This window comes from Heteronotia binoei, chromosome 2 (assembly GCF_032191835.1).
Source record: "Heteronotia binoei isolate CCM8104 ecotype False Entrance Well chromosome 2, APGP_CSIRO_Hbin_v1, whole genome shotgun sequence".
Taxonomy (NCBI): domain Eukaryota; kingdom Metazoa; phylum Chordata; class Lepidosauria; order Squamata; family Gekkonidae; genus Heteronotia; species Heteronotia binoei.
In genome coordinates, this window is record NC_083224.1 from 13626740 (window position 1) to 13643093 (window position 16354).

The window sequence follows — 16354 nt, forward strand, 5'->3', positions numbered from 1 at the left end:
GCCTGCTGAAAGCTCCAGGAGGATTGGCTACATCAGGGGGGTGTGGCCTAATATGCAAAGGCGCTTCTGCTAGAATTCCACCCCTGGGCCACGCCTCTCTGATGTAGCCAATCCTGGAGCTTGCAAGGCTTTTAGTACAGGGCCTGCTGAAAGCTCCAGGAGGATTGGCTACATCAGGGGGGTGTGGCCTAATATGCAAAGGCGCTTCTGCTAGAATTCCACCCCTGGGCCACGCCTCTCTGATGTAGCCAATCCTGGAGCTTGCAGGGCTTTTAGTACAGGGCCTGCTGAAAGCTCCAGGAGGATTGGCTACATCAGGGGTGTGTGGCCTAATATGCAAAGGCGCTTCTGCTAGAATTCCACCCCTGGGCCACGCCTCTCTGATGTAGCCAATCCTGGAGCTTGCAGGGCTTTTAGTACAGGGCCTGCTGAAAGCTCCAGGAGGATTGGCTACATCAGGGGGGGTGTGGCCTAATATGCAAAGGCGCTTCTGCTAGAATTCCACCCCTGGGCCACGCCTCTCTGATGTAGCCAATCCTGGAGCTTGCAGGGCTTTTAGTACAGGGCCTGCTGAAAGCTCCAGGAGGATTGGCTACATCAGGGGGGTGTGGCCTAATATGCAAAGGCGCTTCTGCTAGAATTCCACCCCTGGGCCACGCCTCTCTGATGTAGCCAATCCTGGAGCTTGCAAGGCTTTTAGTACAGGGCCTGCTGAAAGCTCCAGGAGGATTGGCTACATCAGGGGGGTGTGGCCTAATATGCAAAGGCGCTTCTGCTAGAATTCCACCCCTGGGCCACGCCTCTCTGATGTAGCCAATCCTGGAGCTTGCAGGGCTTTTAGTACAGGGCCTGCTGAAAGCTCCAGGAGGATTGGCTACATCAGGGGGGTGTGGTCTAATATGCAAAGGCACTTCTGCTAGAATTCCACCCCTGGGCCACGCCTCTCTGATGTAGCCAGTCCTGGAGCTTGCAGGGCTTTTAGTACAGGGCCTGCTGAAAGCTCCAGGAGGATTGGCTACATCAGGGGTGTGTGGCCTAATATGCAAAGGCGCTTCTGCTAGAATTCCACCCCTGGGCCACGCCTCTCTGATGTAGCCAGTCCTGGAGCTTGCAGGGCTCTTAGTACAGGGCCTGCTGAAAGCTCCAGGAGGATTGGCTACATCAGGGGGGTGTGGCCTAATATGCAAAGGCGCTTCTGCTAGAATTCCACCCCTGGGCCACGCCTCTCTGATGTAGCCAATCCTGGAGCTTGCAGGGCTTTTAGTACAGGGCCTGCTGAAAGCTCCAGGAGGATTGGCTACATCAGGGGGTGTGTGGCCTAATATGCAAAGGAGCTCCTGTTAGAATTCCACCCCTGCTGGAATGTAAACTAAAGTTCAAGACCTGAGGCACTCATATACTGGAGACTCAACTCCGCATCTAGGCCGCAGGGGTTGATGGGAAAGAACCAGAGTCTTGCTTGTATACAAAGACACCTGTAATGTCAATAGGAATACGTGGGTTTCCCGTCTCCTTTCCAAATTCCGCCACAGCTGCTAAACCAATGAGAAACCTTGTGTTTCTCTTCCCTCCTGCTGCTGGCCGTTGAACCTCTCTGTCCAGCTTGCTGCTTCCTTTTACAAACGGCAGCTGATTTCCTTGGGGAGACGAGTTCTGTACCCAACGCCAGTGTTCTTTGCAGCAATGGAGGGCAGTAGAGAGTGGCACGCGGGACAGCGTTTGCACAAGGTCTCCATCTTATCCTCGGTTTAAGCCCTTTGCATACAATGGGGTGGTCTTGACCAATGAGCGTAAGAATACGGAATCATACTATGATAGAGGTTGAAGGGAATCCCCCCAAGGTCATCTAGTCCAACCCTCTGCGCAATGCAGGAAATTCACAAACACCTCCCCCTAAGTTCACCGGATCCGCATTGCTGTCAGATGCCCATCTAGCCTCTGTTTAAAAACCTCCAAGGAAGGAGAGCCCACCACCTCCCAAGGAGGAAGCCTGTTCCACTGAGGAACCGCTCTAACTGTCAGGAAGTTCTTCCTAATGTTGAACCGGAAACTCTTCTGATTTAACCTCAACCCATTGGTTCTGGTCCTACCTTCTGGGGTGACAGAAAACATTCTACACCATCCTCTATAGGACAGCCCTTCAAGGACTTGAAGGTGGTGATCATATCACCACTCAGCCACCTCCTCTCCAGGCTAAACATCCCCAGCTCCTTCAACCTTTCTTCATGGGACTCGGTCTCCAGACCCCTCACCATCTTCATCACCCTCCTCTGGACCCGTTTCAGCTTGTCTATATCCTTCTTAAAATGTGGTGCCCAAAACTGAGCACAGTGCTCCAGGTGAGGTCTTACCAGAGCAGAGTAAAGTGATACCATCACTTCACGTGATCCAGACACTATACTTCTGTTAATACAGACCACAATTGCACTTTGGGAGCTCAGTCCCTTTTGGTTTTGATTTGAATCAGGCCAGAATCAGAAAAATATTTCAGATTGCTTGGGCACTAGAATCACGTTGTGTCTGAAAGTGCCCCCGGTGCAGAGATCAAGAATGTATTTTTGATTCCTACCTTTGTAGCATCATACTTTGAACTTTCGAACAACCAAAAGCCAGGGAAGATATTACAAGGGTAAATGTGCAGCAGAGGTCCAGCAGTGGCTGTTAGCCACAGAGTATTGTTCGAATTCTCTGTCCGGGGCAGTGATGCTCTGTGTTCTTGGTGCTTGGAGGGGCACAGTGGGAGGGCTTCTAGTGTCCTGGCCCCACTGATGGATCTCCTGATGCCACCTGGGTTGTGGCCACTGTGTGACACAGAGTGTTGGACTGAATGGGCCATTGGCCTGGTCCAACATGGCTTCTCTTATGTTCTCCCATACACCCACTTCCCCCCCCATCCCGCAGCCTGGTTCTAGAAACACAAAACAGTCCATATGGGTTAATGCCAGTCAGGAATAGGGCATTTGCAGGTTAAATCGGAGAGGAATTAAGCCCCCTTTTCCCAGCCAACCAGGGCTTTTTTTTTTGTAGCAGGGACTCCTTTGCATATTAGGCCACGCCCCCTGATTTGGCCAATCCTCCAAGAGCTTACAGGGCTCTTAGTACAGGGCCTACTGTAAGCTCCTGGGGGATTGGCTACATCAGGGAGGATGTGGCCTAATATGCTAAGGAGTCCCTGCTCCAAAAAAAAGAGTTGCTGCCCACCAAGATCTCCTCATAGACAGCCCGCTTCTTCTATTCTCTTTGCAAATATGGGGTTAGGAACTCGATTCTGCAGTGGGAAAAACGAACCAGTCGCTTAGGTTCTGGACTGTTACTCTTTTCTGCTGCCGCAGACAGACTAACACATCGACCCATCTTGATAGATCACTCGTTGAGCAGTAAGAGCTAGGGGGAAAGTGAGAGGGCTTCTAGCCCCACTTGTGACCTCCTACTGGCACTTGGAGGTTTTTTGGCCACTGTGTGACACAGAGTGTTGGACTGGATGGGCCCTTGACCTGATCCAACATGGCTTCTTTTATGTTATGTCTGGGGGCAGTGATGCTCTGTATTCTTGGTCCTTGGAGGGGCACAGTGGGAGGGCTTCTAGTGTCCTGTCCCCACTGGTGGACCTCCTGATGGCACCTGGTTGTTTTGGCCACTGTGAGACACAGAGTGTTGGACTGGATGGCCCATTGGCCTGATCCAACATGGCATCTCTTAGGTTCTTATAAGGTGCGGGGGGGGGGGGGGGGGGGGGGCTTGCTTACAGGCCTTGTTTGGCGAAACAATTGGAAACTTCCAGTTTCCAGTTTTTTTATTGAGTTTAGATAAAAGAAGAAGGGGGGGAAATACCAGAAAAGAATAAGTGTACACACTACAATTATGTCTACTACAGAAAAAGCTACAAGAGTCATTATACTCGCAAGCCGCCATATTTTAACCAACTGTTGCCGTTAAATTCTACAATTTGTGACCTTTTGTGATTTCTTACAGTTCTGTCAGTCAAATCGTAAACCGTATCTATTCGTCCTTAATTACCTACAAGGCGAAAGAAGGAAAGGGAAAGGAAAAAAAATAGCAAGCGGAATAATTAGAAACAAGAAAAAAGAAAAATATAAGGGGGAAATTTTTTTAGTCTGTCATACTGGCTTATTTACTACCAAAAGCTAGGATAACTTCACAATGCCACCATGTAACTATCTATATGGATAAAAGTAAGTTCCGAGCTTAAACATAAAGAGCACATCTCTGAAGTTATAAAGCACAATTGAGAACTTCCAAGGGATTGGAGCCGATTGAACCAAAGAGACCTTTTTGAACCCGCTATGGAAACCCTTCAAAGTTGAGCCCGCCACATGCTAGAAATAGATCCCTTCCGGGTGTCTCTGGGACGTCTTTCCCCACCCCTCGCAAGCCTTGATGGTTTCAAGACACCCTCAAAATAGCTGAGCTCCTAGCCTGGCTTTGACAAGACCAGGCCTCATTCGAGGCAGCCTCTGTCTCCCGTTTGAAATGCCTTGGCTGGTATCTTGCTTTTGCACCTCCCATCTGCTTCCTGTCAGATTTTTTTTTTATTATTATTATTTAAAAAAAAAATCGGTGACATTTTGTCATACCTTTTTAAAGAGACTTCACCCTCTTTTTTTTCTTGCTTTCTCTTTGAAGCGTTTGGTTCACTGTGGGGGGGGGGAGGGAAGAGCGAAATCGGGTTTGCAAAAGTGAGACTTTTGGAAACCAAAGAAAGGCGAGGACAGAATTTTCCACTGCTGGTCAACGTTAACAGGAAGCCTCATGTGGCTGCGATAGCTGGGAGGGGGGGGGGGGTCTGGGGCCAGAGGACCGGAAGCGAAGACAGCAAGAAAGAGGTTCTGTCCACAATTGTGAAAGGGCGGTTTTCATTTCATTTTCAGAATGGTTGGTTTCCTCCCTCCTCCCGAGTAACGAAGGTTTCAGGCAGCTCGCAGAAATGTTTGTGGTTACGGGTTTTCAAAAGCTTTCGCCTCAGGAAATCTGCCTATAAATGACCAGGCTGTTCTGCCATTTAGAGAGCTCTGGAGCCTTGAAGATGCTTTATCCAGGGATGGCTTTCAAAGGAGGACTGGACACATTTGTGGGGCTTCTAGCCGCGGTGACTGAGGGGAACCTGCGCGGCGAGAGGCAGTCAACCTCTGAATCCTTGAGGCAGGAGGCAACATCAGGGGAAGGCCTAGCTCTCTATGCGCCAACATTGGCTTTCCAGAGGGACAGGTTGGGCGATGTGTAAGAAAGGATGCTGGACTAGATGAACCACTAGTCTGATCCAGCAGGGCTCTTCTGATGTTCTTAAGAAGGCCTCAGCTTCTATGCCCTGTTGTTGGCCCTCCAGGGGACCTAGTTGGCCACTGTGTGAGACAGGAGGCTGGACTAGATGGACCCTCACTGGTCTGATCCAGCAGGGCTCTTCTGATGTTCTTATGAAGGCCTCAGCCTCTCTGCCTTGCTGTTGGCCCTCCAGAGGAACTGACTGGCCATTGTGTGAGGCAGGATGCTGGACTAGATGGACCCTCACTGGCCTGATCCAGGAGGGCTCTTCTGACGTTCTTATGAAGGCCTCAGCCTCTGCCCTGTTGTAGGCCCTTCAGAGGAACTGGTTGGCCACTGTGTGAGACAGGATGCTGGACTAGATGGACCCTCACTGGTCTGATCCAGCAGAGCTCTTCTGATGTTCTTATGAAGGCCTCAGCCTCTCTGCCCTGCTGTTGGCCCTCCAGAGGAACTGACTGGCCATTGTGTGAGGCAGGATGCTGGACTAGATGGACCCTCACTGGCCTGATCCAGGAGGGCTCTTCTGTTGTTCTTATGAAGGCCTCAGCCTCTGCCCTGTTGTTGGCCCTCCAGAGGAACTGGTTGGCCGCTGAATGAGACAGGATGCTGGACTAGATGGACCCCTGGCCTGATCCAGCAGAGCTCTTCTATCTGACGAGGGGAAATTGCGTAAGATAATTTCTTCCCTCGCTGCAAATGAGAATTCTCTGTTCTGAGCAACTTTTCATAGCCCTCGCAGAGGCTGATAGAAAGTATTTTGCTCAAGACAGACTTCCTAGGAGGAGAGAAGAAAGCCGACAGCTCCAGATAACATTACTGAGGGAAGTGAGACATACCCAAGTGGCTTGTAGTAATACCCACGAGACAGTGAATTTCCCCCATCTCCTGTTGATTTTACTGGGGTTGTGCAGACCTGTGCCCATGTGCTATTCAGGAAAAGGGAGGGGGGAAATTGCCATCTGAATGTCCCAACACCAGGGCTTGTTTTGTAGCAGGAACTCCTTTGCATATTAGGCCACACCCTCCCTGATGTAGCCAATCCTCCTGGAGTTTACAGTAGGCCCTGTACTCACAGCCCTGTAAGCTCTTGGAGGATTGGCTACATCAGGGGCGTGTGGCCTAATATGCAAAGGAGTTCCTGCTACAAAAATAAGCCCTGCCCACCCCTAGGGGTTGCCCAGCCTTCAGGTGGGGCCTGGAGATCTCTCGGATTACAACTGTCACCTGGCAACAGTGAAGTCATTCCCAGTTTCTGCTCCCAAATTTCCAGGACTTTCCCAATCTGGAACTGTCAACCCTAGCGAGGTTCTAAAGTTCTCGGGCCACCTGTGGGATAGCCCCTCTCGGGTCCCTTGGGATTGTGCTCCAGGGTGCCTGTCTTTCTTCCTCTGTGTAACAAAACACATTTCATGTTCTGTTTTTTTTATTTCGATTTTTTTTTCTCCCCCCTCCCCTCCTTGGATGCCTTTGTGTGGGTGTCTGTTTCCTGCCTGGCCTCATCCCCGACCGAACCCCCCACCCCGTCCCCATCCGGCGAACAGAGGAAGCTACGCTGGGATATGTGAGGAGAAACGGCGATCCCTTTTGGTTTGGCTTGCCTACTAAATCGTGTGAGCTTTTGCCAGGTGGCCGGCCTCCGGGTCGGGCCTCGAGATAGAAGTTCAGGCCTTTCTTTGTAACAGGAACTCCTTTGCATATTAGGCCACGCCTCTCTGATGTAGCCAATCCTCCGTGAGCTAACAGTAGGCCCTGCAATAAGAGCCCTGTAAACTCTTGGAGGATTGGCTATAGAAGAGGGGTGTGGCCTAATATGCAAAGGAGTTCCTGCTACGAAAAAAAAGACCTGCAGGAGGTTATAAGATTATGTGTGGGGTGGGGAGAGTTGACCAAGAGAACTTCTTCTTCCTCTCCCAATATACTAGAACTCGAGAATATTATATGAAGCTGATGGGCAGTTGGTTCAGGGTGGACAAAAGGAAATACCACTTTACACAGAGAGTGCGTAAAAAGTGGAATTCTCTGCCAGAGGATCTTGTGATGGCCACAGGAATAAGCAGCTTTAAAAGGGGATTAGATAGATTCATGGAGGATGTCTATAAATGGCTATTAGCCATGGGGCCTAAGAAGAACTTCCACATTTAAAGGCACTGATCCTCTGAATTCCAGAGCCAGGAGGCAACATCAGGGGAAGTCCTCAGCTTCTGTGCCCTGTTGCTGGCCCTCCAGAGGAACTGGATGGCCACTGTGTGAGACGGAATACTGGACTAGAATCATAGAGTTTGAAGGGTCATTTAGTCCAACCCCCCTGTAGAATGCAGGCAATTCACAAGTTCCTCCCTCCCAGACCCCCAGGGACCCCTGTCCCATGCCCAGAAGATGGCAAAAAGCTTCCAGGATCCCTGGCCAAGCTGGCCTGGAGAAAAATTGCTGACTGTCGCATTTCCTTGGGTGTGTAAGAAAGGGCCCTGAGATCGAAGCACTGACGCAGCCCTTCTCGCCCTCCTTCTCATGATCTGCCTAAGTTCACAGAATCGGCTGTCTTGGGCGTGACGTTCTCGCGTTCTTAACGCTGCTTGAGTCCAAACACCAGAAGCGAGAAGGGGCTTTCTCTGCCTGAAGGGGGTCTTCATTCTCCATTCTCTCGAGGGCTGGGGGGCGGAGCCCCAGCGAACAAGACGCTTCCAAGCTAGCAGGATGAGACCACCTTTTACCTGTCTCCAGGCCAATATGGGGCACCTTTCTCAGCTCTAAGAAAGGGGTACGGATGGATTATTGAAAAAGGGGAAGACGAAATGCAGCATCCCTCCCTGGACCCTTTTCGGGGAGAGGGGGGGACCCTTGAAAATCTGGTTTATACATTAGAAACCTCCCAAGGCAGAGCAACCCCTTTGCCTTCACCGTGGGGAGGGGACCCAGTGTGGGGTAGCAATCAGTGCCAAGAGAGTATTCAGGAGAACCAGGTTCGAATCCCTGCTCTGTCGCCGAAGCTTGCTGAGCGAGCTTGGGCTGGTCCCATGGCCTAACCTGCCTCACAGGGTTGTCGTGCAAGGAGAGCAAGTTTGGTGTAGTGGTTAAGTGTGCGGACTCTTATCTGGGAGAACCAGGTTTGATTCCCCACTCCTCCACTTGCACCTGCTAGCATGGCCTTGGGTCAGCCATAGCTCTGGCAGAGGTTGTCCTTGAAAGGGCAGCTGCTGTGAGAGCCCTCTCCAGCCCCACCCACCTCACAGACCCAGGAGGGTCTGACTCAGTAGAAGGCAGCGTCATATGTTCATATGTGTAGTGGCTAAGTGTGCGGACTCTTATCTGGGAGAACCGGGTTTGATTCCCCGCTCCTCCACTTGCAGCTGCTGGAATGTCCTTGGGTCAGCTATAGCTCTTGCAGAGGTTGTCCATGAAAGGGCAGCTTCTGGGAGAGCTCTCTCAGCCAAACCTATCTTACGGGGTGTCTGTTGTGGGGAGGAAGGTGAAGGAGATTGTGAGCCGCTCTGAGACTCTTCGGAGTGGAGGGCGGGATATAAATCCAATGTCTTCATCTACCTCACAGGGTGTCTGTTGTGGGGGAGGAAGGGAAAGGAGATTGTGAGCCGCTCTGAGACTCTTCGGAGTGGAGGGTGGGATATAAATCCAATATCATCTTCCTCTTCTGGCTGACCCAAGGCCATTCCAGCAGCTGCAAGTGGAGGAGTGGGGAATCAAACCTGGTTCTCCCAGATAAGAGTCTGCCCTTTCCTGGACAACCTCTGCGAGAGCTATGGCTGACCCAAGGCCATTCCAGCAGCTGCAAGTGTAGGAGCGGGGAATCAAACACGGTTCTCCCAGATAAGAGTCCGCGCACTTAACCACTACACCAAGTGGAGCAGAGGTGGTTTCCCGTTGCCTGCCCCTGCGTAGCAATCCCAGACTTCCTGGATGGTCTCCCATCCAAGTACTGAGCCTGCTTAGCTTCCAAAACTTGGGGCCACAGAGATTGCAACCAGGAAACGACAAGGAAATACCCTCGGTGTACAAAACAATATCGGAATGTTATTCAAGCGATTCCCTTTTTTTTTTTTGCAATGCAATATTACAACGGAAAGGAAAGGTCCCCTGTGCGAGCACCAGTCGTTCCCGACTCTGGGGTGAGGTTGCTTTCGCAATGTTTTCACAGCAGACTTTTTTAACGGGGTGATTTGCCGTTGCCTTCCCCAGTCCTCTACGCTTCCCCCCCCAGCAAGCTGGGGACTCATTTGACCGACCTCGGAAGGATGGAAGGCTGAGTCAACCTCGGGCCGGCTACCTGCTTCTGCCGGGATCGAACTCAGGTCGTGAACAGAGTTCAGACCACAGTACTTGCAGTACTGCTGTTTTACCATTCTGTGCCACAGGGCTGCTGTAATATATTACAATGACTACAGTACAAATTTACAAAACGGCAAAAATACCGTCCTGAGCGCAGAACTCCGCTACTGTCCATAGAAGAATTTATGCAGTATTCCTTCAATGGAGTCCAACAATGATACCAGAACCGATCCAATCTCGTTTCGGATCTAGATCATCCTCCTTCTGGGACCATCCTTTTTTGCCTGTAGGTGCAGTAGTTTGGCGGTGCCTTAATGCATTACAATCTGCTGCGTTCCAGGCTTTCTCGAATGTCTTTTCCTATTGTGGAACGCCGCTGCCATTTTCCCATCTGCCAGCTGTTAGTCGCCTAACGAAAACCGAGATTGGACCACTGTTGTATTGCAGTCATTGTAATATTGTATCGTAAAAAAGGAATCACTTTAATAATATTTTTATATTGTTTTGCACACAGGGAGTATTTTCTTGTCGTTTCCTGGTTTCCAAAACTGGCTGGTTTTGCCAAGATCAGACTGGGGTGGACCATTCACATCAGGGCGGATGAGCAGTGGCGATTCGCCCTTGCCTGGCTCTGCATAGCAACCCTGAACTTCCTTGGTGGTCTCCCACCCGGGCTGGCCGTGCTTAGCTTCCAAGATCTGACAAGATCGGGCTAGCCTGGGATATCCAGGTCAGATAAGATAAGATTTTTTTTTAAAAAAGGTATAGATAGTCCCCTGTGCAAGCACCAGCCGTTTCCGACTCTGGAGCGACGTTGCATCACGTTTTCACGGCAGACTTTTGACGGGGTGGTTTGCCATTGCCTTCCCCAGTCATCTCCGCTTTCCCCCCAGTAAGCTGGGGACTCATTTGACCGACCTCGGAAGGATGGAAGGCTGAGTCAACCTCAAGCCGGCGACCTGAACCCAGCTTCCGCCAGGATCGAACTCAGGTTTTGAGCAGAGAGTTCAGACCGCTTTACCACTCTGCACCACGGGGCTCTTAAGATAAGATAGCAAAATTCAATTGGGGGTCCCACCTTCCCAGGCCTCGCCCTGACTTCTCCACCCTGTGTATGGAATCACAGCACTGTAGAAGGGTTTCCATGCAAGCCTTATTAGATGCAGGGATATGTGTATATAATATTCAGAGAGAGCTAGTTGCATTTCTAGAGTCTGATGGTCAAGGCTTTTTTCGTAGCAGGGACTTATTTGCATATTAGGCCACACCTCCTTGATGCAGCCAATCCTCCAAGAGCTTACAGTAGGCCCTGTAAGCTCTTGGAGGATTGGCTGCATAGGAGGGGGGTGGCCTAATATGCAAAGGAGTTCCTGCTTCGAAAAAAAGCCCTACTGACAGCCAATGGGGGAGCAGCATTGAGGGAGGGGAGTGTGACAGACAGGCGACAGAACAAACCAGCTTGTAGAGTTTCTGAGACCCGGATCCGGCTCAGTCACTCTTCCATAAGCGTAGGTCTTTCAAGCAAGGCTATGTGAGTTCCTGGCTAATCCACATTATTTTGATCTGCTTGTGTTCTCTCTCTCTCTCTCTCTCTCTCTTTTTTAGTGTGCGTATGTGTTTTTAACCACAGGCATAGCATACTAAGCTGGCTTTTGTCTTATTAACATTCCCCGTTTGCTCATCCCCTCGGCGTTTTCTTGCACGTGTGATTCGGGCCGCAGCGAAAAGTCTCTTCGAAGCTCTCCCTCCGTCCCAACCAACCACACAGAAACCTGACAAGGGAAGGTCTGGGCAGTTTTTATTTTTAACAAAACGCGTCATCGAGACGTGACTCATCCCCAAACTTTGCGGCCGTCAACTTTAGCCAGGCTGGGGAGGCCGTGCATGCGGGGAGGGGGGGGGCGGCCTGCCCTCTTTTATCTGAAGCCATGAGCAGTGACGAAAACTACCCCGCCACAGATTTTGTTCGCCTTTCAGGTGCTGCTGGAGTCTTGCTCTTTCCTACGGCTACAGACTTGACAACCCAGCTTGATCAGTCCTTTTTCAGAAAGAGATGTCTTCTGTCACACACACCCCACCCCCTCCAAGCCTGCCCCACTAGCATGACAAAACGGCTGCTTTGAAGGATGGGCTCTAGGGCATTGGGTTAGAGAGCCAGTTTGGTGTAGTGGTTAAGGGCGCAGACTCTTATCTGGGAGAACCGGGTTTGATTCCCCACTCCTCCACTTGCACCTGCTGGAATGGCCTTGGGTCAGCCAGAGCTCTGGCAGAGGTTGTCCTTGAAAGGGCAGCTTCTGTCGGAGCTCTCTTAGCCCTGCCCGCCTCACAGGGTGTCTGTTGTGGGGGAAAGAGATGAAGGAGATTGTAAGCCGCTCTGAGTCTCTGATTCAGAGAGAAGGGCGGGGTATAAATCTGCAGTCGTCTCCTCCTCCTCACAGCCGAGATAGCACTACAGGTTATGAGCCGCAGCCGCTGTGCAGGGGAGGCTATGGTGTTCTATCCTGCTTCCTCCCCTCTCCAAGCCCCGCCCTCTCCAGGCTCCACCTCCCCCAATCTCCAGGGAATCCTGATTTGGCATGAGTGCGCCCGTCAAATGTTTTGAATATGATCAAAGGTCTGTGTGGTTTGTTCGGATGAGAAAATCCACCCCACTGCCCCTGGGGGATCTTTGGTTTCTTTTCCTCGGTTGTGGGGGGTGGGGGAATGGCAGGGTCTCGATGAACTCTTAACCCAGGTTTGCTCTCCTGTTTCCCAGGGCTGCCTTGGCCTCTGCCCACCAGTGCCATCCCCTCCCCAAGACCCTCAGCGTGCTGAAGAACACCCCCCAGGTCAGGGGCATGCACACAATCATCAGGTGAGTTCCCCACTCCGCAGCACTGTTGCGGTGGGGGGGGGGCGGAGACCAGTGGCTTTATCAGCTCCCTGGTCCCCTGTCTTTTCAGCACTTGGAGCTGGGAGATAATTCTGTTATTAAATCATTTTTAACAGGCATTTTAACGACAGTGAAGCTGCGATCGCACATGCTAAATAATGCAGATTCAATGCACTTTCCAGCTGGATTTTACTGTGCAAACTGGCAAAATCCAGTTTGAAAGTGCGTTGAAAATGGATTGAAACTGTATTATTTCGCACGTGTGATCGCAGCCAGAGTCTCTCTCAGCATCTATCTGCGCTATAGTTATGAATTTTCAACCAGGAATAAGTTAATTAAAGAACAGGCAAGCCACCCGAGGAGGCTGCCTACTACATCTCTGTATGACTTCCTGCTCGCACCTCTTTAAAATCAATTTCTATTTGGTGATGGAGGAGATTCTGCCCTTTTTTTCAGTTCGCTGTGGACTCAACGCAGAGGCACAGGAGGAGACTCCGTGTTGCCACTCTGCATGAGTCACTGCTCTGGGCTTGCCTCCTTAAAATCGACCTCCATTTGAGGGCGAGGAAAACTCTGCCTGCAGGAAGCGTGTTTGGGTCATTTGCTCACCTCAGAGTCCTGGGAGGAGGTTCCGTGTCACATGTACCACAGAACTTGTCTGTGGTACGTTACATGTACCACATGGCTAGACATTCATTAAAATTACAGAGGGCCCAGACTTTGGGGTCTGTACCGTTTCAGAATGCAAGGAAGCCGCACATTCTTGAATTATTCCCTATATTGGGGAGGGTGGGGGGGTGTAACCTCAGTACATAGAAGAGTAGCTCACCAGGGTGAGGACTAGGCGATATAGAGAAAGAAAGAAAGAAAGAAAGAAAGAAAGAAAGAAAGAAAGAAAGAAAGAAAGAAAGAAAGAAAGAAACTGAAATGTGATTCCCTCACAGTATGAACTTTGAAACAATGGAAGCCAATATATCTTAAAGCTCAATTGTGGTCCAAATCTTTGGGAATCTTTCCTGTTGGGGAATTAAAAAACTATGGCTTTTCCATATTCTAATTTTCCTCGCTCATGTATTCCTGTCGCTTCAGGGTTTTGTTTTTTTCCCTGTTCCTCACATGTTTTGCTCCCTCTAGTGGCCAATCTAATATTACACCGCTTTGTGTCTGCCATATCTCTCTGCGGATTTTTGTTGTTGTATTTGTGTGTGGGTATATGCATGCATGGAAATCGTGGCTGACTTCTGACAACCCCCAGTGGGGCTTGGATGTTTTAGGGAGGTGGCTTGCTTGCCTGCCTCCATGTCCCATCCCTGGTATTCCTTGAAGGTCTCCCATCCAAGTACTTGCCAGGGTCAGCCCAGTTTAGCTTCCAAGATCTGGTAAGATAGGGCTTGCCTGGGCTGTCTCCCTGTAAATTTAAACTGCAAGTATTTGTGACAATTCAATATTGTAGAGCAGCGGTGCCCAACCTTTTTGGCACCAGGGACTGGTTTTGTGGAAGACAGTGTTTCCACGGACCGGGGGCAGGAGGAGGGGGGATGGTTTCAGGATGATACAATTGTGCACTTTAATTCTATTAATTTGGGGTTCGATCCTGGCGGAAGTTGGGTTCAGGTAGCTGGCTCAGGTTGACTCAGCCTTCCATCCTTCCGAGGTCAGTCAAATGAGTCCCCAGCTTGCTGGGGGGAAAGTGTAGATAACTGGGGAAGGCAATGGCAAACCACCCCGTAAAAAGTGCCGTGAAAACGTTGTGAAAGCAACATCACCCCAGAGTTGGAAACAACTGGTGCTTGCACAGGGGACTACCTTAACCTTTTTAGTGGTTAAGTGTGCGGACTCTTATGTGGGAGAACCAGGTTTGATTCCTCCACTCCTCCACTTGCAGCTGCTGAAATGGCCTTGGGTCAGCCATAGCTCTCGCAGAGCTGTCCTTGAAAAGACAGTTTCTGTGAGAGCTCTCTCAACCCTGCTAATCTCACAGGGTGTCTGTTGTGGGGGAGGAAGGCAAAGGAGATTGTGAGCCACTCTGAGATTCAGAGTGAAGGGTGGGATATAAATCCAATGTCGTCTTCTTACTATTATTATTATTACAACATTGTAACATATAATGAAATAATTATACAACATTCAGCCCAGTTGCTAACAGGCTACGGACTGGTACCAGTCCACCAACCAGGGGTTGGGGACTCCTGCACTAGAGGGAATAAAGCATGGTAGAATAGGAAAAACAAACAAACTGTAGCTCGGGAGCCGCATGTGGCTCTTTCACACATATTGTGTGGCTCTCGAAGCCCCTACTGCCCCATCGGCCAGCTTGGAGAAGGTGCTTGTCTCTTTAAATCATTTCTCCGAGCGAAGCCAACTGGCAGCTTGGAGGATGCCTCTAAAGTTAAAGTTGCTTTCTTTCCACCTCTTCCTCCCTCCCCCCCGTCTTCCTTCCAGCTCTCAAACATCTGATGTTCATGACTTGCGGCTCTCAAACCTCTGATGTTTATTCTGTGTGGCTCCTAAGTTAAGCAAGTTTGGCCACCCTTGGTCTAGGCTCTTGCAAACCAATCTGGCTACAGTGGACAGATCCAAGATGGTTTGCTTGTCGTGGTGGGACAATTTGTGGACGTTATCAAAAGGGGGGGCTTCTGCAGGCCTCGTTTCTCTGTTGTGGCCTCAGACCCCTTTCTTCCATCCACCACCCCTAAGAGCTGTCATTTCTCCCTTGGGGGGAAAAAACCAGATCATGCACATTTCTCGCCCACCCCGTTTATCCTTTTCTAGGAACAAGGAGACCAGCCGAGACGAGTTTATCTTCTATTCCAAGCGCCTGATGCGACTGCTGATTGAACACGCCTTGTCGTTTCTGCCGTTCCAGGTCAGTTCTTTGAAGAGGGCTGAGCAGAAGGTTGTTTTTGCAGCTGTCTTAATCAGTGGACAGATCCAAGCGGTACTGTAGTACTGTGGTTTGAACTCTCTGCTCACGACCTGAGTTCGATTCCGGCGGAAGCTGGGTTTTCAGGTAGCCGGCTCAAGGTTGACTCAGCCTTCCATCCTTCTGAGGTCAGTAAAATGAGTACCCAGCTTGCTGAGGGGAAAGCGTAAAAGACTGGGGAAGGCAATGGCAAGGAAAGGAGAGGTCCCCTGTGCAAGTACCAGTCGTTTCCGACTCTGGGGTGACGTTGCTTTCATGTTTTCACGGCAGACTTTTTACAGGGTGGTTTGCCCTTGCCTTCCCCAGTCATCTACACTTCCCCCCCACCAGCAAGCTGGGTACTCATTTGACCGACCTCGGAAGGATGGAAGGCTGAGTCAACCTCGAGCTGGCTATCTGAAAACCCAGCTTCCACCAGGGATCGAACTCAGGTCGTGAGCAGAGCTTAGGACTGCAGTACTGCAGCTTTAACACTCTGCGCCATGGGGCAAACCACCCCGTAAAAAAGTCTGCTGTGAAGACATTGTGAAAGCAACGTCACCCCAGAGTCGGAAACGACTGGTGCTTGCACAGGGGTCCTTTCCTTTTCCTAATCAGGATTGGAAGAGCCCCCTCTGCTTCTTTGTAGCTGTGAATGGTCCTCGAAAAGAAAGAATTAAATGGGGGCTTTGCCATTCGTTATTCGCCCATTACGGTTTTTGAACTGAATATTCTCCTCAGCTCTAGCCGAATAGTGGAAGGAGTACAAGAGGCAGTGTTTTTTTTTTTTTTTAAATTATGTTTAAGTGTTTGCGTTGAGTTATTTAATCATTTTAAATGCATTTTTTGTGATTAATTTCTAATTTTTTTTAAAAAAAAGATGGTGTACAGAAGGAAAAGAGAAGGAAAAGTATAAATTTATGAATAATTTTCAAATATTATGAACAGTCAGGGTGGAATTCTAACAATTAGGCCACACACCCCGATGTAGCCAATTCTCCAAGAGCTTACAAAAA

General features: G+C 50.1%; 2 protein-coding genes across 3 annotated transcripts in view; both read left to right on the forward strand.

Moving 5' to 3' along the window:
- DNAJC5 (DnaJ heat shock protein family (Hsp40) member C5) overlaps positions 1-16354 on the forward strand; it is a 188003-nt gene that overhangs the window by 63606 nt on the left and 108043 nt on the right. The window lies entirely within an intron of this gene.
- The window catches only part of LOC132590764 (uridine-cytidine kinase-like 1), a 40899-nt gene that overhangs the window by 15498 nt on the left and 9047 nt on the right, over positions 1-16354 (forward strand). Inside the window, exons 5-6 of the mRNA XM_060263691.1 lie at positions 12320-12418; positions 15209-15302. Coding sequence (XP_060119674.1) covers positions 12320-12418; positions 15209-15302 — 193 coding nt within the window. The remainder of the gene's footprint in view (positions 1-12319; positions 12419-15208; positions 15303-16354) is intronic.